Consider the following 27,751-nt stretch of genomic DNA (forward strand, 5'->3'; position numbering starts at 1 on the left):
GTAGAAGCTAATAATCAAAGCACCACTACACATCTTTTAAAAATGTATGAATTAGAAATGTTGGAAGAAATGGGACTGCTAGGTGAGACCAAAATTCCAGTCTCTGGACTTGAAAGACAAGAATTAGTAGTGCTATTATAATACTACTACTCTATGAGAAAAGCAGCTGTGCAGCAGACATGTAAACACCTACCTCAGGAGGAAATGTTTTCTCAAATACTTTTTTCCACAGTTCCAATGGTGTGTTTGCACGCATCTTTCCAATATCACTGTCAGAGGCGGGTGGTGGTCCTAAGGATTACAGCACAGCACAGAGTAATACAGTTATGTTGTCATAACAACATGAATTATCAAATAATTTTGGATAATGATCCATCTAATTTAATATTTTATCTTCTACAGTGACAAGCTGCAACAAGTTTGAAAAAACATTGATCTCCTACCATGAAACAGGCTGAGTGGTACTGTAGATGATATTTTCTTTTAGATCTAAGCTTGTTGGTACTTTACTATTTAAAGTAGTCCTTATACTTTATTAATCTACCTAACAAAACTGCACAAGTAATTCTCAATAATATAAATACTGAATTGTAATTTTAAACTTTCTAAGCCATTTCCTTCAATAATCTGTTAAAACTGATGTAAATATCCTATAATTTAACTTCATTTTTTATTTGATTAAAATGTCTTTCTAATTTAAAAATACAATTAAGCAACAAACACAAAGAACAGGAAATGTCCTCACCTATCTGGCTCAGCGAATCCAGGCCTGCTGGTATAAAGAGAGGTTTGCTGTGATCCAGTGATACAGACTTGCTAAACAGGAAAAAGAAAACATATCAAGTGAGCACTTTGCAATCAACGAAAAATGACATTATTCTTGCCAAGACTAGACTCTTACTGGGCTTTGCGTACAAATACAGGTAAATAAAAATCTAGTCAATTCTAGTGGTGACCACATTTCTAATCCATCATTTTGGGATCAAAACCAAAGAGTTATCACTGTCCTGTGCAGAGGTAGACAGCTGAGACACAGGAGTAAAAGTCCATGACTAAGAATCTTTCAGAGATCATATTTAAGAAAAAAAAAAAAGGTGAGTAAAATATTTTTTATTAAGTAATTTTAGACCCTGGGCAAAACATTTAATAGTTAGGCAATAATTATGTTACCTTTTGTCATAGCCAAATGCCAAGTGATTAATAAGAACACGGGCTTTCAGCAGGAGAGCCTCAGATTTGCTGGTAAACTAAATGAATCAGAAAACAAAATATACATCACGATCTTCCAGCACAGAAATATTATATTATGGCATCTGCATAAAGGATTTTGGATAGAGCCTGTCTAATTCCTGACCTCAATAAATTTGGTAAATTTTCACTGAATTTACTAGAATAAAAATCTCACTCTCCCTTTCTAAAACATGAATGTATTTGGCACTGAATATATAGATCAAGAAAGATTAAATGAAAAATAGCATAAATAAAGATTAAAGAATACATTTTAAAATATTGATTTAAAACTTCAGAAGTATGCATATTAAGAAACACAAATCTTTTGCCCAAGACTAATGAGTTATGAAGATTTTAAAACTACATTAAAAACTATCCAGAATGCCGTAAACGTCATAAAAGCAGCTTGATAGTTGCAGAACTGCTACAGATTTATCAGAAAGAAGCTCTCAGAGTACCTTCTGCAACAGTGTACTTGCTCCTCTCTAAGGGCTTTTGTATCCTTACAGATTCATGTTTGAGAAAGAAGTCAGATCCCTACTGTGGGATATTAAGTTTCTCCCATTCATTTCAATGTGAATCAGGATTTAGCAGCCAAAGAGTTTTAGGCTCCTAGTTTTTAATTTTTAATTACAATCATGATTAAATACTTAAGAAAAAAGAAACCCAAAAAACACAAACAGTTGTATTCTCAGATAAGGAAAGATAAATTCCTGTGTCAAAGTACAAAAGCTGTACAATTGTACACGGGTGCTAAAGGACATGCTGTGATTATAACAATTTAAAGCAAACGTAAGTTGTTTGGTAATCAAAATATGTCACTATTAAGTATTATTTATTACATAAATGATGGTTGATACAATTAGAACCATCTTCTCATATAGAGAGACCCCAAGAGGCAGCTTTCTTGGATTATGAAACTCATAATGCATGTTTCTTCCAAACTCAAAATCAATTTATACAACCATATAAATACTTTATTGTCCTCATGGTTGGCAGGTCCTTCTCATTACTGTAAAAAAATGCCTTCAGTCTTCAATACTGCAAGTATGGTAAGCTGGTATGCTTAAACTGCTGTGAGGATGCACCCTTGGATGTCAGATTTTACATTTACTGAAGCCAGGTCACTAGACATAAGTTCATGCTTCTACCAAAAAGGCCACTCCTCTAATTCTATTTGCGGTGATCACCTTTTCCCGTCCTGCTTCCTTGTACCAAAAACGTTTTGCCAGACATGCAGTGAACTCAACACAGGAACTGAGCTGGCTAACAGGCAATTATTTTTGTTTAGTTTTTGCTAATACTGGGAATGATGTAGTTTGTTTGTTCACAGGATATATCCATTCATCCCTTCCAATACCTGTAACCCATTTGACAGATTAACTCCTGAAGAAAGCTACTGTGAAACAAATTAAATCCCACTTTTTGTACGGAGTTTTACATTTCTATTTCTTAAAATACTGCTTTGTAAAACAAATATTGCTCGTCTTCTCTATCTTTAGTTAGAAAGTGAATATACACACCACTAATGATGCTCCGTAATAATGTGAAACAAATCGAAGTGTCTTGCTTATTATTTTTCTCATTTCAGAGTCAAAATCCTGAAAAAGTTCACATTGGAACATACACATAAGAAACAGAAAACAAAATATTACAGCTAGAACTTTTCATTTTTTGTATAAACTGCAATGCACTTAAGCTACAATATATGAGGCTTTCAGCTGTCAGCATAATTATATCTTAAGACAGAATCAGTAACAGCCTACTCTGAAAAGAAATGTCACAATTTCTCTTTGTTTCTTTTTTACAGAGGGAGGCTAATTCAGGCAATATGTTAGTTCAGAAAAAGTTTATTAATTTGGAATGTGTATTACATTTTCAATTAATTTGTTTCATTTTGTTTTAATTAATTTAATTTTGTTTTAATTAATTTAATACTGCCTGATTAAAGAATAAGGATTTTTTCTTTTTGTGAAAATATTTAACTTTCAGGAAACCTTTTGGTATACGCTTACTAAATTCTAATACATGCAAAACTTGAATAGTGCATAAAAATACCTTTTCATCAATTTTACTTTAATATAAGACTATGGCTTTCCCTGAATAAAGTGGGTGAAAACCTGGTCCCAATGAAGCCTGTAGGAGTCTGTCCATAGACCCTGATGGAATTGGGCTGTTACTCTGTGCTTACTCCAGGAGAGTCACTGATTTGTAAAGAGGTCATGGCTCAGCAGAAAGCCTTGGTATGAAAGAAGGCACACCACCTTATAATAAAGAACTAAATATCTCAAAGAGTTAGCCAATTATCAACGCACTCTGTAGTCGTCCAGAGACACAGAGGCTGTCAGCACGGCAGCTAAAAATCAAACAGATTGTTCTAGTTTCTCACGATCAAGTACTGCTTAAAAATTGAGTTTGCATTTCTTTGGATTTTTAAATGTCCTGGGAGAGAATCCCGCAATACTATGATATTTATTTCCTCTTCTCCCTAAAAGATGCAATTACTCGCTTGTCTCTAAAAAACTCAAGAAGTACTTAAATAAAAGTTTCCGACTGAAAGGATAGTTTACTGTTCATACTGCCACGACTACCAAAAAATCTGACCAGCTGACTTGAGAGAAGCCTCTTGTTCACCGCCATAAACTCACAGCTGCTGTCAGATGGGACACATGGAGCGGGTTTTCTCTCATTAGAAAAGAAAGTCAACAACATCATGTTTTCTTGCTTCCATCTTTGGTTTACAGTAACTTATATTTCAACATTTTCCCAGTACATCTCAAAAATCATCAGTTTGGGAGTGTTTTGTGAAGGAGTGACAGTATGCCTTCCATAATGCTGTTAGATGGAAAGATTTTTTTTGTGGTAGAAGGCTGACTGGCCATATTTTTGTTCAACTGATTACAATTATATTACCAAGTTTTTAGTATTTAGAATATTTACCAAGAATCTTTTAATTATTAAAAAACATAACATATTACTTACATGAAAAATATCATATTTGCTTCCAATTATCACCAAGGGTATTGGAAAAGGGTCAATTAACTCATAATCCTATTGAACAGATATATGACAGTTGAGCAATGTAAACAAACTGTAGAAGACTGAAACTGTTAAAACAACTACAAGGGGTTAAAATTAATTCATAGAAGACAAGGTCTATTTTTTCAAAACCTTAAGTTAGATGAATAAACTCTAATGCAATATCCATACCATACGCTACAATTTTCTCGTTTTTTTTTCATAAATAGTCAGGAAATAATTCCTCTGAGCAGTCAGAACACTTACTAGCATAAAAGGGCTCTTACACTATATACTCCAGCTTCAACATTAGGTGTGAATGGAAAAGAGGAAAAAACCCCATATATTCATAGAACAACTTCCAGACCGGATTAATGAAACTGGATCTTTGACACATGCCCCAGCCCTGCATCATATCCACAGTAATACAGACAAAAGGTCAGGAAAATTAAGCTGGATGATTTCCTTTTGTCACACATTTGTCCTCCTCACATCACATTTTCCAAACTCTTAAATAATGTTTAATGTGATTTTCAAATGTTTGATATCAGCAGAAAAAGAAAACGTCACCCAACAACCATGAAAGTGCAAATCAATACCCATGGATGAAAAGAGCTCTGGGGATATACCTTCAACTGTTAAATAGTTAACTTCTGATAAAAGTTTTAATAAGTAGATTGCAATCTGGAAGGTTTTCCTGTAGTCCATGTGAAATGAAACAGTCCCTTCATATGTTCATGCAATTATTCAGTCAAGCTACTTTGGTTGTACCAGAGGTTGACGCATTCCCTTCTAAAGCCAGTTATTTCACATACAGGTTAAATGACAGCAAGAAGCTGCACATACTGAAAATCCTTCTGGGAGGAAAAATAATGTCTTCACTCATACACTGTCAAGGAAAAAATTTTGAGCAAAATTATTATAACTTAAAACTGGGTGTATAGAATATAGAACTGAAAAAAATAGCATTAGTTTCGTAAGTAAGAAAAAATTAATTCAGGATAACATCAGAAACATTAAAACTGGCATACTGAATCCTAGTCATCTTGTCTATGGAATTATTTTTTTACTATGGACTACTTTAGGCATATCTAGCCTTTTTAAACAAGGTCTGCAATTAATAGTTATTAATTGATACTTATGCTTTATCATCATAGCCACTAATTCTTTATCCAGGCCAATGGAATATATCTAATCCTTAAAAGAAACTCATCCTTCTACGAACCTCATCAGTTCCTGTTTATCATAAAAATAATTTTAGCTATAAAAAGGCAAATATAAGTTTGCGTAAACTGTCATTTACTTTGACTATAAAAGACACAAAAAAGACATAATTTTTTTCTTGAATAATGATGAAAGAATAATAGAAAGAGAACCAAGCACAGCATTTTGTTTCCATCCTTTCTGGTTTTGATAATGAAGCCTGAATAGAAATTCTAGTTTAGAAGGTATAATTGTGTTCCCTACAGGGCAAATATGACGAGTCTTCTTAATAATTAATCCCACTATTCTTTTCTTCTTTTTACTTACTAAAAAAAGCTTGCAGTTTTCTGATAAATAAGCCCCTATATGTAAACTTAACACTGTGGTCATGATTTATTGCCAAGTGTGCTGGCAGACATTTTCTTTTTGTGAATTACCTTCTCTAAAAGTAAAAACCAAACAAACGAACCAAATCATAATCCAGCAGCTCTCAAACCCTAGACTGTAAATCCACTGTTGCCTATGTTGCTTTCTCAAAATTTTTAAAAGTTTCTTTTAAATTTTTGAGCTATATAAGCATTTTCTGTATTACAGCATTTTATAGATGTTATAGTAACTAGATTTATGTGCCAAGTCTTTGAATTGTTGAATGCTTATTTATGCATTATATACACACAACATTTGCAGAGGTTTAATGCACAATGACTTTTCATTTCTATTGTGCATAACCTAGTTTAGCTTTTCCAGAGATTTAGTTAGCAATTATGTTTAAAGGACTGATGTTAACATTTCTGAAACTTTATAATTTAATTAGTTGTCAGATTATCAAAAGGCATTGAGTTTGTGATAGACATTTAAATAAATGCAAAGTATATAGTCATGTTGATGGCTGTTATAACTATATTCTTTGCTTAAATTTGTACCTTCAGCTAGTCTCTTGCTAGATGACTTTTGTACGTTCTAGTTTTCATCTTCATTTTAAAAGGATGAGGGGAAAAAAAGCAACTGCTACTCTAAAACTATTTCTTTTGATTGGTGTAACATGCCATAACAATCACATTAGATATCTAACAAAAAGATATAAGAAACCTTCTTTCCTTGTTTCTGCTCTTATTGAATTTTTATTAAATTGCTATAATTTTCCAGTGAACAGGTTCATCTACATCAAATGGATTTTCAGTCATGCATAAAAATCTAAAAGAGTTGTTTATGATTTGTAAAAGCATTATCTTTAACTGTATAAAGGCCTGTGACATCTGGAGAAAATATTAGAAGTAACTTACTGGATGATCCTTCTGCAGATTGTTCCGCATCCTCTGTTTAATTTCAGTAGCTACTTCAGGATTTGTCTTTTCTAGTTTGGTTAAAATTTTGTTCACATGGTTCCTGGTGACCTGAAGAAGTTTCTCCATAGTAGTCCAGAGTTCATTCGGTTTGGACAAATCCAGTACGAGAACCACAGCAAATGACCTATGAAAAAGGCATTATTTTGTCAAATCTGTAGCACATGAGACAATGAACATTTTCATATACAACCATACCTGTAGTACAAATGGAGAAAGGAACCACTGTGAAAATACAAATGCTAAGATAGAATTAAATGTGCCAACAAATGGAGATGGCTCTTTTAAGGCTACTCTGAGCTCTGAAGAAACCTTTCCATTGTCTCTTGTTCAGAACTGCTACTTTGGCCACTTTCCACCAGAGGTTTTGGGGGACTGTATATATAAAACTTTGTTTCTGGAGACTTTCTTTCAAAGCAGTAAAATACAAAATATCCTGACCCTATTTAGCTCCCTCTTCCTGTGTGACTGGGTGCTTCTACTACCACGTGTCCCTGACATCTCATAACTCCACAATCCCAGATGAAGCAATGTTAGCAAATGGTTAGGATCTTTCCTAACCATTACTGTATTAACAAGTTCTCTACTTTTATTATTCTTTCTGAAATGGAAAAAAAACTGGTTAAGGGCAGTATTCTGTGCCATGGACTGTGCTAATTAGCTGGAATATCACATGAACACATGAGAAAGTCTTCTGCAAGATGAACGGAAGAAGCCAGAGTACTCAAGACATACTTAGCAACTACCAGGTGGATTATGATGAGAAATGCTTATATGTAACTCCTGTCCTCTCAAAACTCTAACTGTGTTATACTGTGTTATACTGTTATAACTGTAAATAAGAACACCACAAATGCAGCCACTTGTCTGGATGCAATCATTCTTTCACATTCCATCCTGACTTGAAAAAGGGGATTCCGGACCAGAGTGGTATTACAAAGACAAAGCAAAGTGAATGTCCAATTTCACTTTAAAATGCTGTGGGAAAGACATCTGGTGAGAAGTCTCTTGGTGAAATTAGATACAGTTCATGGAACTTTTAAATAAGCAAATTGCTTGACTACAGACAGATGAGAAAAACAGTGAAAAGCACTTATATTGAAGTTGAAATGGTAGAATCTTTGAGTAGTATGTTTAAATATTGCCTTCTAAACACAAGTGGTCTTAGAGAACAATGTTGCTGTCCTGTCAAAGAATCTTAAGATCATGCACATCAGAAGATTTCTTATTTGTTAAAAAGGAAGAAAAGAGTGATGGGGGTGGAGCTCAGTAAAGTTCATTTAGGCAACAATTGAAAAGTGATAGTTTTTTTCCCCAAGCTCTTCTAGAAACAAAACACTTCACATGCCAGAAATGTTTGTTTTTTTTAGTTCTGTCTTGGTCTCTCACTAGATAATGGCATTATCTCAATAGCCAAAACAGTAGCAAATGTATGCGGTAAAAATTGCATCCCTCCTTTTCTGTATTTTTTTCACAGAAGGTTCACTACCAAAGAAATAAAGCAATGCATCATAATACAAAACACATCTTTTGATCCTTTTCTCTTCTTCCCCTTTCAGCTTGATCTTCCCTAACCTGAAGAAACAAAATACATCTCCCCATTACCTTCTCATTTCTTCATGCAAGTCGTCTTCATGCATTTCTTCTTCCTGTGCTATTCCATCACTTTTATGGCTTTTTCTCACTGCATTCTCTTAAACCTCTCTAGATTCCTGTTTCCTTTTGTCTTCTTTCCTTTGTTTTAGTCCCTCTCAGAAACATGATCTATCTTCAATGGTCTCCCTCTCATCAGATGGTTGCTTCACTTGCCAAAAGTCCAGAGGTTTTTTGTTTGTTTGTTTTTCACAAATTTCTGTCTTTTTTTTTCCACCCTAAAATACTGCCTCTCAAAGAGACAGCATCAATTTTTTGCATACAGAAGCAGGAAGCCAGATTTTTCTTTGTATGCCCCCAAGGTGCTTTTTCTACTCTTTCATCACTAAGCACAAACATACTATGTCTTCTCTTTTTCTGTATTTCTTTTCTATCTACTTAAGGCAAACCTATTTCCTCCATGTTATTGCTTTCTCTTGTAGCTGGAGATTGCTAAGAACTTGGCTTATTAGAAGAGAATCATGAAAAGGAAGGTCAAAGCAAAGGTATCAGTGGTATTACAATGATTTTTAGCAAATAATATAAATGGTCTTACATTTTGTAAGAGTTTTCCACAATAAAAGGTCTAGAAATTTACCTATGTGTGAAGGATACCTGAAATTAACTTTGGAATTGTGATATTAATCACTTACCTTATGTTGTTGCTGGTAATTGGTATTCGAATCAGTTCCAGTAATGAGGTTCCACCACCCAGTTCCCAAAAATGAGCTATATCTTTAGCCTGTAAAAGAGTTTCTTTATGTCAGAAATGTTTGCTTCCGTGTAACACCAAGGGAAAATCTTAACCTGATAAACTGGCTTTTCATGAGAGTGACTTAGAACAAGAGCATATATTATTTCATTAGTATTTTCTAAAAACCGAAACCAAACTAAGAAAACCCTATATTCAATAAATCCCATTACAACACTTAGGAAAGACTCCTGACATGCCTCTGACTGTCTTGATAAATGACTACAGTAGAGTAAAAAAGCCAAGAAGCAGCATGATTAATGACAAATGTAAAAAAAAAAAATCAGGTACCCTTCCCTTTCTTTTTGTTTATTGCAGCTCAAGACTAATGCTTTTTGAGAGGTTCACAACTGGAAAAGTAATGAATCTCTACCTTTGCATTTAGTTTCTGGGAAAAGTTTTAAGTGATTTTGATCTTGCAGACAGTCAGATTTTCCACTCCCTGCTTCAGTAGGAGAAACAGCAATTACCTGCAGCAACAGTTATTGCTGCTGGGCAGTGTTGTGCTGTGATGGGAATAGGTTCAATATTTCTGTTAAGCTAATCTGCAGCACAAAATTTAGCAATATGGACACAAACCCCAATAATTTAATTATGATTTAACATCCTCTAAGATGACTGCTTCTGTCATAAAAATGTACTCATTTAGCATTTAAAAGACAAAGTTAAAGGCATGCATCCTACGTTATTCAAATACAACAAACAAGGTAGTTTTTATAAATTCAGCTGATTGTGTTATGCTTTCGTCTTTTATCTACTGCCTTTCAGTGAGAGTGAAAAACACATTACAGATTAAAATAGCAAATTATGCTAGCTAATTTTAATAAAATTTTACTTAAAAAAACCTTTTTGTTTCACAAACAAGAAGCTGAAACTCCTAAGGTTCTTACACATGAAAATAAAACACGTATTATTATTTATGTGAGTACATATCTATCTAGTAAACAATACTTTCCACATACTCACTGTATTTTGTCTCCTTGCTCGTCTTCCAAAAGTATATTCCAAGGCTAATGTTGGCTTTGGAATCTCTTCCCTATGCAAGGAAAAATAAATTTGTTTTGTTAAGATACTCTAAATGAAGAAAGTTAATTCTGCTGTAAATAAATTATATTTATCAGTCAGTTCAGAATTTGGCTTAGAAACAGCACTACAGAGAGGACACTTTAAGACAACAGGTCTGAGTTGCTGAAGACAGGAGAAGTAGCAGCACCAAGCTGAACAGATGGACGTTTAAGCTCTCTTATAGTGGAAAAGAAGGAATGAAGGGGTCAGATGACAGGTAGTAATGAAGGGAAATAACTTTATCCATAAACGATCAACTGGTCACAGGAGACATCTGTATACAATATTATGAATTATCACACAGTATAACTGTTTATGAAAAATTCTAATCCACAGCTAAAAAATACTTTAAAAAATTTAACACATACCTCTCAAGACACCTCAGTATAATACTGGTCTTTCCCTGGAAATTAAAAACAAAGCAGAACCTTACTGTATTGTCATTAAAGGAAAAAAGATGTATCACTAACTTAAACTCACTCATTTAATATTCCAGTAATAAAGTACCAGAAAAGTGTAAACTCAGGTAATTGTTTGTAGCCTTACAGTGGAAACTTAACTGCCAACTTTCTGTCAAAATCAAGTTATACTACCATTATTATAATTATAAACTAATAGAAATGACAAATACAGTAATAGGAATAGTGTGCTTAAAATTAGACATTAGTGATCAACCTAGCCAGATCTGTTAAACTGTTTAACAGCTTTTAATTATTAGTAATACATTTATTTAACGTTTGGTTTCCACTGGAACTACCTGATTACTGATGAGATGGAAATAAAAAGAATGCTTAAAATACAAATAAACATACAGAAAAAAATTTCTTTACATTGTTGAAATTGAGCCACTGAGTACCTTGCCACACGGAAGGAACTAGCACTTCTACAATGTACTGTGTCCTTTCCTGTCTCAAAATCAGTGAATTTCAGGTAAATCTGAAAATAGGTAAAGTCACTGTATTTTCTCTGAAAAAAGTATTTTAAGTTGTTGATGAGAGGTTGCACATATACCAATCATTCAAAAAAAAAAAAGTATTTTTAAAAATGTAACTCACTTGATCACAGGCAAATATTTATTTATTTACTTTACAAATAAATGCTAACAGAAGAAAAATATGAAATTACTCATGACCAAAGTTAAGGACAATGAGTGAAAACAACCTTAACAATGAGTTTGCAGTCACTGGTAAGCCATGTTCAAATTGGTCTGACATAAACACAATTCACAGCAGGATGCCAAGGCCTCTATTTACAACAAAATCAGTATCAATGCACTGAAATGGGATTGTACCAGTTCAAGCTTTACACGGGGAAATTTGACATGTCAAACAATTGAAGTGAGTAGCATTATTTGTAGTAGCTACTCTTTAAAAGATTAATTAAGCCAGACCCCACAGAATTAGCACATATTGATAACAATGGTTGACAGATTGGTTCTACAAACCATAAACTTGAACGTCCAAATTGTAATAATGTCTGACTGGTCCACACTCTGTGGAACACCCACTCTCTGCAGAATCAGAACATATTTTGTCTTTAGAAGAATTAGCATATAATTTTCCTGACACAAACTGTGTTCAAAGAAAGCACAGAATCATATAGTATTTAGCATTACCCCATTTTTGTTTCCCATAAATAGTATTGATTTTTCCCAAACTTCCACACTCTTGCCATCTTCGCCGGGGTTTTCTCTCTTCTCCACTTCAGCTATTGCAAGATCCCACAAAGTATCACTAATCGGAAAAAACAGGGTGTCACTAGAGAAAACCAATGGCCATAATTCCTGAAAATATCTAAATCGATAAACGAAAGCTATTGCAACTGTGTAATGATGACTATTATTTATAATTATTATTTCCTATTATACACACTCTGCTTATCAAAACTGCTTAAGGAAGCTGGTTAAGTAAGATTCTTGAGGTAACGCTTCTGGTACACGCCGACGGAACAAGAGTGGTGTGGTGGGAGGCTTTGTTTGGGCACGTTTAAAAGTTTTAAAAGGTTTTTTTTTAAAGTTTTTCTAACGACTGCGGCTTTGCGCATCCCGCGGGCGGGGCTGGCGGCCTCTGGGGCCGGGAGCTCCAGGGCGCCGGAGCACCCGGTGACGGGTGGGGGGGCTCGGGGCTCAGGACCTGCCCTGGGTGTCCCGGGGAAGCTCCTGCTTGGGGCAACGAGGGCTCCCCCCGCTCCTCTGGCTCCCCATGGCCACCTGCGGGCGGTGGATCAGGCCTCCCCCTTCCCTGTGGCGTCCCTAACAGGAACAACCAGCTCCTCGCACCGGGCGCGCCCCCATCCCGGCCCTCGCCCCGTTCGCTTTCGGGGACAGCGGCCGAAACGGCCCCTCTTGCCTCCCTCCTTCTCTCTCCCAGGCTGCCTCCCCTGGCCGCTGGCTCTTTCTCCCCAGGGCAGCCGGGGCGAACCCCGTCGCCGAGCCCGGGCAGGGCTCCCCGTTACCTGGTCTTGGGCATCGCTGCTCGGGGCCCGGGACCGGGCCCGGCTCCCCGTCGCCATGGGGACCGCGCAGGGCACGCTGGGAGCCGTAGTTCCTCGGCGGGGCGGAAAGGGGCGGAGGCCGCTCCCATAGGGGCCGTGGCGCGGCTCGCCCCGCCTCCCGGCGGCGGTACTGGGGCGGGCGCTGCCCGCGCTGCTCTCGCCTCAGCTCTGGCCGCTGCCGGGAGCCTGCGGGCTCTGCCGCATCGGGGCACGGGGCTGCTGCGCCCCTGAGGTGAGTGGAGACCCGCGGCCGTTCCGCCGCAAGGTCCCGCTCGCCGCCGGGGCCCTGGAGTTGTTTGGACCCCGCAGTTGGCTCTGAAGTTTTTCGGGTGGTGGAAGTGGCGCCCAGCCGCACTAGCAGGGTGAGAGGAGCTGGTGTGAGGGCGGCGGAGTCACCGATCCCTTATGAAGGGACAAAATACTTAAGCAGGGGAGAAAGTCAGGGGTAGGTGAACAAGTCATAAATGAAACAAGTCAACTGCTTGAGAGAGTCCAGCGCAGAGCAACAAAGATGATGGAGGAAGTGGAGCATCTCCCTTACGAGGAAAGGCTGAGGGAGCTGGGGCTTTGAGGGTCGACCTCATTAATGCCTTCTCCATGCACCCAGAAGTTTGCTCTAAGAACTGGAGGACCACTGCAGCCCCATCTGAGTGGGGTCCCCTGCAGTGTCAGGGCAGTTGGTCTGGCCAGCGCTGGGCATCATGCCCAGGGGAGCTGCTCATGAGCCCCACACAGTCTTTGGCAGCACTGCCGGGTCTCTTTTGCTTGGAGGAGACTGAGGGGTGACCTCATTAATGTTTATAAATATGTAAATGGTGCCACGAGGATGGAGCCAGGCTCTTCTCGGTGACAACCAATGACAGGACAAGGGGCAATGGATACAAACTGGAACACAGGAGGCTCTACTTAAATTTGAGAAGAAACTTCTTCTCAGTGAGGGTGACAGACACTGGGACAGGCTGCCCAGGGGGGTTGTGGAGTCTCCTTCTCTGGAGACATTCAAAACCCACCTGGACACATTCCTGTGTAACCTCATCTGGGTGTTCCTGCTCCAGCAGGGGGATTGGACTGGATGGTCTTTCGAGGTCCCTTCCAACCCCTGACAATCTGTCATTCTGTGTAAATGGCAGGAGTCTTATTTTACCTCAGCCTTAAGCATTGGCTCTTGATAAACTCATGGTCCCCACGACAGCTTTGTTAACAGTGGAAGGAATGAAACGAGAGAGTTAACCACACCCTAATACGTAAACTGGTGTACAAGAAAAACATTAATTATTTTGTAGTTACTGGGGCATACAAGTCAACTATTACACATGTAGCCAAGTTCCTGTAACAGGAGACAGGCTAGGTTATTTAAAATAAAATCTATCAGTGATCAAATCCAAAGATCTTGTTAGGCTTAGATTAGGAATTAGGATTTAAAAGGTGCAGTAAAACCGTGGTACGACCCAGCATGTCAAAGGGATATAGAATGTCGGTGATTCTAACAAGTCTAAAGTGTCCTATATCAGGGAAGTGACCTGTGACTGTTTTGTGTGTTGGGAGACTAAAGAGAGAAAAACCTAAAGAAAACCAAAGTAAGTGAAATCCTCTCTTGTCTGTTTGATCAAAACCAGGAAAGTGGCCTCTTACATAATAATTAACTCAGAATTAATTTTAACTGTTACTACTTCCTTCCCCAAAGAAGGCTTATGTAACCTTCTACAGACCCTAAGTAATACTTGTTCCTTAAATAAGATTTTTTTCTAAGTTTACCTTGTATAATTTCTCAGTTTCAGTTCCAGAAGCTTTCGTATGGTTATTTTCCTCTGTCTTTATTTAATTCCAGGTTTTTACCTGGATTTTCTAAACTATTTGCTAAGCCCCTATGGAAACCATGGTCTTGCTAATTAAAATCCAGAAAGAAACTTCATTGTTTAGTGTTGTGCTGTGGCAGGTCATGCTGATGCCTTTCTAAGTGCATTTCTTTAATCCATTTAATTTCAACAGAATGTTTCTGATATCTTGGTATATGAAGCCAGTGCTGATCTGTAGTCAGCAGTTAGAGGTGGTGAAAACCCTGGACAAAGCTGCTCTTGCTCTGCCAAAGAAAGCAAAACTAAGGTAGGAATTGCTCCTGACGCTATGGTCTAGGCATACATTACTACAAAAGCAAGAGTATACAGTGATTTAATCACTGGCAGAGAGGCGGCAAGCCTGGAAGATGCAGCAATCTGAGCTGGGGAAGCATTATGTAAGAGTGTACAATTAATTACTGAAGGCCAATCTGGAAATTAAATGTGAGATTTCACTTTTTAAAGTTTCACCTGACTCAGTTTCATTTCCTTTGTTGCTCATGCCATAAGAAACTGTAAACATTTTTTTCTTCATAAATACTGAGTTACTAATCACCTTAGTTAAAATTATTCAAACTAATGGGTTGCACTAAGCAGTATGCACCATTAAAGCTCTACCTAAGGCTTTAAGCAGTGCATTCCTTTATGCAAGGATGACTTTTTTCCTTCAGGACCTAACCAATAAAAACTGCATCAGTCTGACAAGGAAATCCAACATCAAATACCTACCAGTGTTCTTTTATAGGGAAATACATGTCTCTATTTTAAATTTAAAGATAAACCAAGTTCAAATCTAAAATAACAGAAAACCACTAATTTTCTGGATTGTATTAGAAACGCAAAGCTTTATCGTTTCCCACTATACTACAGGAGTAAATAGGTTATGTTTGTTTTAGAAATGATCAGTTTGCTTATTGATACTGCTGCACAAAAATCGACAAGGCAAAGTGACGTTCAAGTAATATATTAATTTTCATTGCATGCTGATTACTTTCATGTCAACATGATTGTTTATACAGACATTGTTTATATGATTTTTCAGTCATTGTCGAGCACAGATTCATTGACCATTTCTACTGATTGCTGTTCCTGACTGCTAGCTCAAAGCAAGCACAAAAGATGTTCTGAAATTCATGATAGAAGGTGAAGTCTCCTTGCATGTGGCAACACATTAATCTCATCCTAAGAATATTTTTACAGCCTAGGTTCTGCAAGCCTGGAGCATGGAAAGTTCTTCTGTATCAGTCCCAGAGCTTGCTGCTCATTTGACAGCTCCCATTGTCTTTATCGCTGCTGAAAATCAGGAGGTAAGAAAGGTCTAATTTCCTACCTGGGCTTTAGTCATGGATTAGGTAGCACAGTATAAATTGTTTTGCTGGATGACTCAAGGTTAAGACTGAGATGTGGATCACTCATAAGGCTCAGGCTGGATGGGGAAGGCAGAACAGATTATCTGCCTGGACTCTGAAATGTTCAGGTTTGTTGTTTTACGTTGTGTGGGATCCTCTAAGTAGCTCTGGAGCTAGATTAACATGGAGCAAGTTCCCCTGAGATTTGCGTAGCCGTGTTTGGAAGCTGAGCTGTTGAAGTACGCTTGCGTGTGTAAAAGACTTTACTTGTTTGATCTATTAACTTAAAGAAAAGTGTCTGCTTGTGGAGGTTATTATCACTACAGAAACCTCACTCTTGCTAATCAAAATAATGAAAGAAACTTCATTGTTTAGTGTAGCATTGTCATGGTAACTGTGATTCTGAGTGCATTTATTTCATAAAAATTAACACAGCATTTCTGGTAGTGTAACAATATGAGATGAATGGTGACCTATAATGAGCAGTTATTGGTAGTCAGTATGGAAAGTGCTACCAAGAAAAAAGGGGAAACTAAGGCATGGATGCTTCTGGCACTGTGATATAGGGATATATTTCAGCAGCAAGAGCTTAACACCAAAACAGCAAAGCCATTACTAGAGTTAGTTACTCAAAGGCAGGCAGGTCATACTCTACTTCACATATTGTATACTGCTTTATAAACCATCTGTTTTTAAGGCTGTAAAGGTTTAAAAGACTCAGTCTGCACATCAGCTGTTTGTTTCGTGTAGCATGTCTCAAAATTTAATGAAAATTTTAAAAACTGCACGAACAAGCTCATGAGCAAAATGTTCCACTTTTTTGCCTTCTAATAGAACCTTACCTGCCACATTCATTTAAAACTGGACAATTAGGAAAGAATTATTAGTTGGAGTATTCTAGATTGATAGCTATCATAATTTCATGCTGAAGATTTTTGTATTTGTAAACTGAAGTTTCTAATCATCATATTTAAGAAACTTTAGACTATGACTCGACCTGAGTAGAACTGATGCAGTAGCATGTTTAAAAGTTTGCAACCCCCCTGCTTTCCTCAAATCTCTGAAAGTTAGCTATTCTGCTGATCGCAAAGGCATGTTAATTGCTATTCCAATTACACCATGCTATCTGCATCAGTTCGCATGAGGCGCTGCAAACAAGACGCTGCAGTTAGTGAGTGGCAGGGTCTCAGCAGCTTCCAATTTGTTTTGCTCAGTGACAGCAGGAGATTAGCTGCCCCTGGGGAAGTAAACCTCCTGCTGCTGACCCTGCTGCCTTGCAAGAAAAGGATCTAGTGCCACAACCACCACCAAAGTGGAAAAGTAACCAGGTAGCTCTTTCTGCAGTGCAGATGTGAAAGCATCTAGATATAGTATGTTTGTTATTTGCTTGTAATTTTCAAGACAAAGCACTGGCCCATAGTACCATTCATAAAGTCCTGCACACTTAAGTAGCTGTGGCAGGACTTTGAGAGCTTTTGGAATAAATATATTTATCAAGTCAGCCTGCTAGTTTGTCTTTCCACTTTTTAAGAGTGTTCTTTTCACAACTGTATCTCCCTTCCAATCTGTTTTAATTCTTCAGGAGGAAACTCCCTACATTCCACAGAGGGCAAACAGCTGAAAATTCATTTTCTCTCAATATGAGTATGTATATATCTGAAATGTTCAAATGTCATAAAGGAAATTTTCAGCTTTCAAATATTAAAGTTCATAATTTTGAAATTACTTCAATTTTAATTAACTAAAACCCAACCAAACAAAAAGCAACCAACCAAACAAAAAGCCCTCACAAAAAACCCCGCCAAAAACACACACAAAAAACCCAAACCAAACCCAACCAAACAAACAAAAAACTCCAAACAAAACAAAACCCAACCAACCACAAACGATAAAACCCAAACACACAAACCAAACCAAACAAAAATCCCACCACGTTAAAAGCTGCAGTAAGGAATTAATGATCCATGATCATTAGTATGAGCAGAAGTGGAAACTCTGAGATGTATATAAATCAGTGATTCATGTTTGACTACCTTCTCTGTGGTTGGATCTAAATTATCTACTCGAGTATGCTGCTGATCCTTTTCAGAGCCTGCAGAAAGTGGTTTTGTTGCATGGAAACAAAAATGTGAGTACTGGAAGAAAAAAAGGTTGTGATTCTGCATACTTGACCCTACGTAGCACTGAGGTTTGCGGCTGAAAAAGGCAACTGGAAAGTGCTCTCAGGTCCAATAGTGCAGACGCAGCATTATGTCCTGTGTGCAAGAACATTATGTTAGTACTATAATATGGAATATATAGATAACAAATGAAAAACAAGAAGTATAAATTTCACAAAATATTATTCTGAATCAATGTATATACATTATACATATTATACATGGATTTTGTATGTCACATATCTCCAAGTTTACTCACAAGAGTTCAAGCAATGGCTTTCTGTGTTATTCTTGTGTTTTGAATTGTGAGTCATTCCTGCATCTGTGTTATATTATTATGGATTGAAGAAGAAATTAGGTGTGGGATGTTGTTTAACAAAACTATACTAAATACAGTGCCTGCCCAACTCTTGAGTTTTCCAAAAGGCTGGAGCAGAGTGGGATTATTTAGAAATTTACCAGACTAAGGCTGAAGATTTGCCAAGCAAAATAGCTCTGTAACAAAGGCTAGAGTGTATCATGAGAATACTGTTTAAATTTATAATAGTTACATGATGTCCTTATGTGGGTTTGTTTGTTTGTTTGTTTTTAAGGAGAAACAATTATACAAACCAAACAATTCCTTCTTTTTAGTCCCATGGTGCTTGTATTGCAAATAAGGAGGGGTGCTGGAAGTAGAAAATATTTTGTGCTTGACTGTTTTTTCAAACAAAAATTCCTTTTCAAAATTAAGGTTATACAACATGTATAATTTTGAAAAATAGAGATGAAGAGTTGAAGACAGTTTGGTCCCTGAGAAAATATCTAGAAAACTACTAAAAATCTATGTAATTGTTCCCAAGGCCACCCTTCCCCATCACTATCAATACACATTTATTTCTGAGCTGTAAGGACAAGTGACCCCTGGTAAAACATGAGCTCATCATCATTCCAGTTCAGGCCAGGGCTGTTAAATACCACTGAAATGAATGTAAACCTGTCTGCCTTTCTTGTGGTTATGGACCCGCTTATGCTTTATGTCTTGTACATCAGAAAGTTTTCAATCAGAGTAGAAACACCGTGTAACAAAGAGGCGTTCTCATGATGCATAATCCTTTCATAACAAAGTGGGACATTTTGTTGGTCTGTTGTTTGCAAGATGTGGCTGAGTCCCCATTTCCTGGAGTTTCTGTCCACTCTGAGGTGTCAGTAATGCTGGAGCAGAGAGGTGATGAGCAGCTCCTTTCAGCTGATGGAAGTTGTTAATGTAGCTGGCAATCAGTAGAGTGATCTCAAGAATCTATAACAGGAACACACAAAACTCTTTGAAAAATACAGTGATGTGTTTTGACTGCTGAAAAAATAGCTAACTTTTTAGCAAGTGACAGTCACCATCAACTGGAAAAGTACTTGCACTTTATCTAACAAATTAATGATGGGGAGAGAGGAGATGCCTGATAGAGCTTTTTTCTATTGCTCCTTGCAAATAATGTAATGTTATTCCCATCAGTATACTAGATACTTTGTCGTCCACAGCCTTAACTGATTCAAACAGATGGCTTCTTTCACTTTGAGAGAGATTTTGAAGTCTGAAAGATGATGCTCTTAGAAAAAACTTTTATGATGTGTTCCCTCAGTTTTGCTAGAAAATACCTAGTGCTCAGAGGACTAAAGATGCAGGGTAGATAAAAGGAATCAAGACTTCTAAAGGCTTTTTACTGTGTTTTCGCTTGACAATCCACACAACCCTACCTATAAGGAGGGAAACCTACCTATCTGAGGGAAACTTGAACAGATGCATTTTTCTATGCTTATTTGTATGAAGAGTCGTGTTTTGACCCAAATTCATATGTGGAGTTTTGTATTCTAGTTCATAAATTGTTCTGACTGACAGCAAAAGACTTCAAAATCTTTGGTTTTTTACAAAAATACAGTCAATCTTACCAGCGAAGGAGAGAATCTAGATTTAGAAAACCATGAACAGTTTTTACCAAAGGTAAAAATATCCTAGAATTTTTAAAAAGTAAATGATATTTTAGATCTCGTGTTCTACAATTCGACTGCAGAACACAAATGTACCTTCTTAAAATCATCCCCGGTGCTGATCAAGCAAACAGATGAATTTTTAGGTACTGCAAATACTTCCTGTCCTTAAGAGCCTTCTTTGTCCTTCCATGAAAAATTTGGAATGTTAGGGACATGAAACGAAAAGGAACACATCAGTATTGTCACTGTTAGCTCTTATATTACTAATTGTTTTGCTTTCTGAAACCATCTGGCAAAAGTCAATAATCTGAGAGTGGTAGAATAAAGAAGGTGTTTCATCTTTTCCATATGTTAAGGATTATCCACTAGAAAAAGTAGAAGAGTAGCAGATGGTGGGAAACTGTTTCAGGTAATATACCAACCTTTGGTTTTGTCATGGCAAAAAGGTGTTTTTCGGTTGATTTGTCCTTTGTCTGAGCATTGTTAACAACCAGCATAAAATCATCTTGGTAGCCTCCGAAAGTCATCAGACTCTTATATGTGTATGTAACTGTTAATCGCTTAAAAAAGAAAACCCCAAAATCAAAACGTAAAGCTATAAGCAGGACAGTGCAAGAAAAACAGATAATGACAAATACTTATTTAAAAAGTAAAATTACATGTGTATTTTTCAAAATGTTGTTTTAGCCTCTTTTGAATCTTGAAATGAATTGTACATCTTGGGATAGATTCATTCAGACCTTCACTATGAGGAGTTTCCATTGCAGATGATAACTCCTGTAAATTTGACCTCTGTTTCTATTCCAAATTAATTAGATCAAAGATATTATAAGCAGGTTTCAACTCAAGTGTGTAATTCAATTTACACAAGTCTTGACTGACTTTTGGAGAAGTTAATCTTAGGAATTCCATTTGAAATTGAAGCAATGTCTAAACAAAGTAAATGGCAGAGTATGAGAATCTAAAGGAATTTAAATCCAGGACTTCTTTTTCTGCACTGAGGTAGTTTACATGCACAGAAATGAAATTAAATTCTGTTCTATTTTTTCCTGTCTCAAATGAAACATAAATGCTCTGCAAGGCTCCTCTGCTTTCCATGCCTTGCCTCTAATTGTTCAATGTTCAACACCACACCAGTGGCCTTTGAGTCATTGATTAGCATTTAATTTATCATTATGACTCATACTAATGTGCTGCAGATGTCCACATTGAAAATTCTTTGGGAGGTAATATCTTTACAATAACTGACTTAATATCCTTTGTTTACTAAACTTCATTTTGCCCTTAATTTGAAATAATGTTTTCTCTAACTACCCCTTGGTCTCTTCTCCCAAGTAGCAAGTGACAGGACAAGAGGAAATGGCCTCAAGTTGTGCCAGGGGAAGTTTAGATTTAATATTAGGAAAAAATTCTTCACAGAAGGGGTTGTCAGGCACTGGAACAGGCTGCCCAGGGCAGTGGTGGAATCACCATCCCTGGAGGTGTTTAAAAGGCGTTGAGACAAGGTTCTTAGGGACATGGTTTAGTGCTAGAGTTAGGTTAGGCTATGGTTGGACTCGATGATCCTGAGGGTCTCTTCCAACTGAAATGATTCTGTGACCATTTCTGATACTGTGGATCCTTCCTACAGAAAACCACAATATTCTGTGGCACCTGAGCATTTCTGGAACGGCGAGTAAGGCTGCTGACTCTGTAAACTGGCAGCACTCTGCAGAAACGGCAGAGCTCGCTCTAGGAGCAGAGAGTGTTCCCAGAGCTTCCTGCAGTCTGATGCAAGCTCTCTGTGCTCTTTCTCTGTACAGAAATGCTGTTTGCTCTCCTCATGTTCTTTATTATTTCTTTGACTGCAAAGCAACGTAATGAAAAGGCCCATATCACTACAGTTATCAAGTTGAGATTTTAATTTTCTGATATTCAGTATTAGCACTTGCTAATAGCACCATGCCATTCTGTTTCCTTGCAGTATATAAATTAAAGCAGGGATCTTCTCAGGCATTGCTTTTTTACACTGATTACCATGAGCCGTCTTCTGTGAAAACTTTTATTGCAAATCAAAGAAAAATCAGAGACTAAAATGACATAATTAAATAACACTGGGTTGTATTACCTACTATTAAACAAAAATAATACAATGAAAATAACAATCTTTTAAAGTAACTGCTCTTTGCCGAGTATATGTATTATGAATAATAATGGAAAATTAAGTCTCCAGGAAAAGAAAATTAATGTTATTGTAAGAACTGTAACGATGGATCTTCTGACATCTGAATGATTAAAACATTAACATTTCATTAAAAGACAGAAAAACTGTATCTGATAAACAAAAATAAATTCTGTGCAAAGAATTCATTACTTATTTCTATTATTAGTGCTACTATAACGATGATAACATTAAAGCATTTTGAAAGGAATTATTTTTTCCTTTAAGAGAAAAACTAGATAACTTAGCATGGAAGGCTAATGCCATCTTTCATGTCGTATGGTGGTAAGTCTCTCTATATACTTGGTATTAAAATCTAATTTGACCAAAATTAAAACAGAAATTTCACTTACCATAGAGCTGTAATCTAGGATGCTTATGCCGTCTTCATGTACAGCAAACCATATTAAGGACTTCTCAAATGAGGATGTTGCTAGCGGCTACAAAAGGAAATGTTCTTTAATTACTACTTCAAAGTGAGGCAATATGTAAATAATTATTAACTCTCAGGTGTTACAGAGTTCTCACCATCCACAGATCTTACTGAGATTTACACTGGGAGGGAACTGATGTAAGGGAATTGAAGCAGCTGCCCAAAGCCATGGAGGCAGCCAGGGGCAGAACTATGAACTCAGCCTCATACCCTCAGAACCTCCCCCAGTGCTTAGTCCTATAAAATGTATACTTTCAAAAAAAAAAAAAAAAAGAGTCAGGTGTTTTAATGTTTGTTAACTAGCACATATGTCTACAGAGTTCTGATAAACAATGATACATATTTTTACTGGGAATACCTAATAAAACATGAGGGGTGAGGTGACAGTTCTTTTTAACATAGCTGTTACTTGAATCAAGAGAATTAAGATACTGGTGGTTTAAGAGAAATTGAGAGAGGCCAGCACAGAAGGGAGCGCTCTAAATGACCTTAACAACACTTAATGTTTCTGCCAGGTTCAGCTTCCACAGCCAGTTAATGATGTCTTTTCAATATTCTGTTAGTTACCAGGTAAAAAAAGTCTGAAACAAAAAGACCATCTCAAAATAAGATGTAAGAAAATTAAAAAATACCAGCTAGATTAATAATGTAAAGCAAGCAATACGTGTATTGGAAAGTTACTATTATGCTATACTTAGTACTACAGCTATTACATTTCACCAGTATATGGCTTAACCAAGTTAGTAATTCGACAAGAGATTCAATCAGCTATGTATAACACACTCATTTTCAACAAAAAGGCATTACTACTTGCAAATTATATTTATATTATAATACATTATATTTTATTAAAATATGCTCTCTCAAAACATATTTTATTAATATGTAATAAATTTATGATATTAAAATATAATGATATATTCAACCACCACCACCACTCAAACTTACTAAACTTACTTTTGCTGCAAACAATTTAGCACCAAAGAAAGACCATTTTCTAGCTACAGTGAGATAAATGCGCACACAGTCTGCAGCGCTGTGCCCCCGGAGAGCCATCCACCTTGTAGACAATCGCTGACAAAGCTGTCTGTTCAAATGAAATATGTAATTTATTTATTGAAAGGAATTTAAGTGCTTACCCATAGCAAGTTTAATGAAAAAAAAAATCCCATTTGTTAAACTGATAATTTAAATTAATACAAGTATCACTTACACAATATTAAATCTAAAACATAATTTAATATTTTTATGCACATGAAAATCACAAAGTATCTTCTAATTTCTGCAACATTATGATTAAATATTGATGTAGCAGTTGCGGGATAAAGGGAGAAAGTCTAGTACAGCTTTTAATGTGTCTCTACAGATAATCAATTTACCTTTTATCAGTACTTAACAGCTATGCAAGTTGTCATTCTGAAAAATCCATCCAGCTTAGCATGTATCTTTACCTGTGACTAGTAGCAGATGTGGAAGATACAGCTTAACACTACTCCTTTTTAGTGTGTCTGGGCACTGCTACCAAAGCGGGCGCTTCCAATGCCTGATGCATTCACACTGGCTCTTTTCTTTTGCGGCCCTATGGTGAGCTGATTCAATTAAATGATCTTATGGAAAACTAATCCTCCAAAACACCAACCCCAGAATACCTTTCTAGCACATGGACTGGCAGGAATGACTCACCTGGCAGCCACACGATCATCAGATGCAGATCGAGGAAAGGGAGGGGAAATGACTAGTAAAGGGAGTTAGTTATCTTCCAGGAGTTAGTCTAATCTATGATCCCTTCTACTTTGTTCTTTGAAGTTAATTGCATAACTTTTTATATGTTGTCTGTATACTTTTGAATGTCCCTATTATCTTCTGAGTGTGTGATAATGTTAGCTTGTGCGTATGGTAATGGCTTTAAAATTTCTCAACCCTGTAGTGAAGAATGAGGAAAACTTTTCTGTGATGTTTATTGGGCTTCAAAGTTGCTGTATTGACTTTGGCTAATTTATTACACTATTTTGCTCTTCTTTATGTTAATAGGTGTTGATTGAAATGACTTCCAGATTATTCATTTTAAATTAAGTGATCCCTTACTAGCAACTCCACTAAGTTAACATATTGCCAATTTGACTGGCTGCCAGAGACTGTGCATTTGAATAGCAAATGCTCAGATCAGATCCTCATGTCCTTTACTTCCGCTAGTACTTTAGTCTGTGCACAGACTTCATTTCAGTTTGCTGGATAAAAAAACCAAGGATTTCAAAATTGCTGGGTTTTGCAACACTGTGCAGTAACTTGTCCAGCTTTTGCTGGAACATGTGCTTCATGATGGTCTGTTTAGATTAGAAATACACAGAGGGAATGGGCTCTTCAATTCAGCAAGAATATGAGTTTCAAACACAGATTTAGACAAATAGGGCATAACAGTAAGTTGTACCTAATGACAATTTCAAACCTCCTCATTTCACCACTAGAGCATTTAGAGAACGTGAATCGCAAAATATATCTCACCTTAACTGTTCCTCTGTACAACCATGTCTGTATCTCTTAGGGTAGAATCTCTCCAAAACTTGTTTTAGTGTGTGATTGGACTTGGATTGGGATGTGACTTGCCCTGCTGGAGTTGAGAAAGGCCGTTCAAAATCTCCAATCTCTACCTAAGGGAAAGACCATGAAAAAGAGTTTTTTTTGTTACTCCACAGTAATTTTCTATCTGGGTATTATGAGCTATCTCTTTTCCTCTGTCTTACCAAGTATAAAATGAAAACCAGTTTGCCAATTAATATATATATATTTATTGATATAAAAGTCATGCAATTAATTTAATTTTTTTATTTTATATTTACCATGGAACAAAATAAATATCAACTACAAATTGTACAAATATAATACTAGTTCTGCTGAGAGTGCTACATCTCCAGCTTAGATTCATTGAGTAATGCCATCAGATAACTTTCTCAATAACCTTCCCTCGAGCCGTTAATTTTTTAAAAATAAACCAGCTCTTATAAAGACCACGTCTAGTAAAGGAGTCTTAGACTTTCATTAAACAGCTGTTACTTTGGTGTATTAACTTGCAGAAATCATGTAAGGAATAGTGAATGAGGCAATGGTACATGATAAGATGATATTTAATCAAAGGGGGCCTGACCGCGTAGGAGGTAAAGCACATTTTCTCTGTAACAGTGCTAGGCACAGCACATGCTGCAATGTGTTTACAGTAACGTACAGAGTCAGCCTTACACAAAGATCCAGCCCAGCTGATTGCCTGCACTATCCCCTCTAAAAGGTGGAGGTCACTTGACTGGCAAGCAATCCTGGAACAGTTCCTTTATTTATGTTTTTCATCTCTAAAACTGCTGGGTGAGTCATGATCGCACAAGGATTACCTGAGCCAGAAGAGCTGTCAATTCCATCGCTAGTTCTTTGTTTACGGGGAACAGTCCGTTGACTATTTGATCATTTGTCTGATAGACTAGCAGCAGCTTCTCTCTGTCTGTCTCCCCATGGACTTGAACTGAAAAATAAAGCCTACAGAAAAGACAAAGTTAATGAAGAAGACATGGAAATGCATTAGCCGAGAGGATGAGCAGTATCTGCTCTGAATGCTGCATGTTTATGTCAGCGTAAAAGCACAGCACAGCAACACTTTTACTTGAACCAGTGGGCAAATATTTAATTTCAGTCTTCTCAGTTCAGTGTTGTTTTTTTTTTTGGCAGCCCTGCTCACCTCTTAAGAACGAGAAAAAAATATATTTTTTTTCTTTTACATTCTCCAGTTACACCCATTTACTATTTTTGTTGCAAGCTTTGAGTAAACCAATATTTTCCAGATGAAGAAACTCTGCAGAAATTAAAAACAATCTTGAGACAAGGCAGAGGTTTTATACTTGCTATACAAACCTGTTTTTGTAAGTAAGGCGGACAGTCCTTGTGCCTTCACATTTCCCGGGGTGTTGCTCTTTGGAGGCTTGCTCCCATTTTGAAATAATGTCACAGATCTAGAAGGAAAGCAATACAAAACTGCCTTTGCCGTATCTTCCTCTTTGAAAACACCTTTGAATGGAGGTTTTCTACCTATTTTACTGTCTTTCACCTATTATGTATCAGAAACATCCATAGCTTGAATTATTAAACTTACTGAAAGATAGCTTTACATGCATTTCTTTCTTGGCACATTTAATAATTAACATTTTTGTTGTTTGTTTATCCTACAACACACACTGTGTTGGAAACGAGCCACAATGTGCTTCTGTGGAAAGGCCAGGGACTTGATTTAGCAGCAGCCAATGAATGTGCAATTATACAGAGGGAGTCGTTATATGATCAATCAAGTGCCTTTGATCTCTGCCTTCTCTTCCTGCTGCATGCTGGAGTTTTTCAGGTCATTTCTAGTAACAGCTGCAAAGCTTGTATGGAGTTTGTTACACAGCGCGGCAAGAGCGGTTCAGAAGTAGCGCTGTAGGTGTTTCAGACGGGGAGCAGGGGAAACAGAGGTCCTGGGAGCCCGGCTGGGCTTCACAGCCCCGTTCCTTCAAAAAAGAGCCTTCCTGGAAGCAGGAACGTGACCAGCTTCTCAAGTTGTGTTTACCAAGAAAATAAGTGCAGTTTTAATACATTTTGCTTTCCATATGGTAATTATTCTAGTAGGGGAAGAGAGCTGATCACGATGACCCTGCATTTGTTTGTCAGTAAGGCCTCGTTGTACTGCACCATGTAACACAAAGTGCAGCTGTGAATGTTGGCCAAAGGGTGCAAGAGAACTACGTGACAGAAGCACAAAACACTGATTTTTCACTAATTGCTATAAAGCTTGAAAAATAGCTAGTATTTTATTAAAGCCTGGATTGTATTCTGTTTTCCGATCTTTACTTCAAAGTATTTAATTCTAGCAACAGAGGAAAGTAGAATTCAGAATTCAGAACAATGACAAACCGAACACTGGACATTTCCTGAACTGAACTCTGTTTTTTCTGGATTTAGAAAAGGAACTTTTTTTTTTTTCTTCCCTAATATGAATGACTTTTTGGACTTCAAATGGTCATCTTTTGGAACTATACAAGAAATGTTAACTGAAATCTCTA

At 37.0% G+C, this 27,751-nt stretch overlaps 2 protein-coding genes and 1 long non-coding RNA gene across 6 annotated transcripts in view; 1 reads left to right on the forward strand and 2 right to left on the reverse strand.

The window, feature by feature from the left end:
* DYNC2LI1 (dynein cytoplasmic 2 light intermediate chain 1) overlaps positions 1 to 12,852 on the reverse strand; it is a 24,997-nt gene extending 12,145 nt beyond the window's left edge. Inside the window, exons 1-11 of the mRNA XM_065058305.1 lie at positions 12,697 to 12,852; positions 11,858 to 11,975; positions 10,611 to 10,645; positions 10,144 to 10,213; positions 9,080 to 9,168; positions 6,735 to 6,921; positions 4,213 to 4,281; positions 2,754 to 2,831; positions 1,171 to 1,247; positions 746 to 816; positions 194 to 291 (exon numbers count right to left, since the gene is read on the reverse strand). Coding sequence (XP_064914377.1) covers positions 194 to 291; positions 746 to 816; positions 1,171 to 1,247; positions 2,754 to 2,831; positions 4,213 to 4,281; positions 6,735 to 6,921; positions 9,080 to 9,168; positions 10,144 to 10,213; positions 10,611 to 10,645; positions 11,858 to 11,975; positions 12,697 to 12,824 — 1,020 coding nt within the window. The 5' untranslated portion in view covers positions 12,825 to 12,852. The remainder of the gene's footprint in view (positions 1 to 193; positions 292 to 745; positions 817 to 1,170; positions 1,248 to 2,753; positions 2,832 to 4,212; positions 4,282 to 6,734; positions 6,922 to 9,079; positions 9,169 to 10,143; positions 10,214 to 10,610; positions 10,646 to 11,857; positions 11,976 to 12,696) is intronic.
* On the forward strand, positions 12,625 to 16,163 carry LOC110365676 (uncharacterized). Its single transcript, XR_010471586.1, has 3 exons — positions 12,625 to 12,967; positions 14,725 to 14,838; positions 15,771 to 16,163. It is a non-coding gene; the product is annotated as an uncharacterized LOC110365676 (long non-coding RNA).
* Positions 16,164 to 16,655: 492 nt separating this feature from the next.
* PLEKHH2 (pleckstrin homology, MyTH4 and FERM domain containing H2) overlaps positions 16,656 to 27,751 on the reverse strand; it is a 56,339-nt gene continuing 45,243 nt past the window's right edge. For all 4 annotated transcript variants that reach the window (XM_065058299.1, XM_065058297.1, XM_065058298.1 and 1 more), the window contains 7 exons: positions 26,571 to 26,668; positions 26,057 to 26,198; positions 25,179 to 25,324; positions 23,634 to 23,763; positions 22,597 to 22,683; positions 20,466 to 20,603; positions 16,656 to 19,357 (listed from right to left, as the gene is read on the reverse strand). In XM_065058299.1, coding sequence (XP_064914371.1) covers positions 19,175 to 19,357; positions 20,466 to 20,603; positions 22,597 to 22,683; positions 23,634 to 23,763; positions 25,179 to 25,324; positions 26,057 to 26,198; positions 26,571 to 26,668 — 924 coding nt within the window. In that variant the 3' untranslated portion in view covers positions 16,656 to 19,174. The remainder of the gene's footprint in view (positions 19,358 to 20,465; positions 20,604 to 22,596; positions 22,684 to 23,633; positions 23,764 to 25,178; positions 25,325 to 26,056; positions 26,199 to 26,570; positions 26,669 to 27,751) is intronic.

Source organism: Columba livia, chromosome 3, assembly GCF_036013475.1.
Source record: "Columba livia isolate bColLiv1 breed racing homer chromosome 3, bColLiv1.pat.W.v2, whole genome shotgun sequence".
NCBI classification, from domain to species: Eukaryota; Metazoa; Chordata; class Aves; order Columbiformes; family Columbidae; genus Columba; species Columba livia.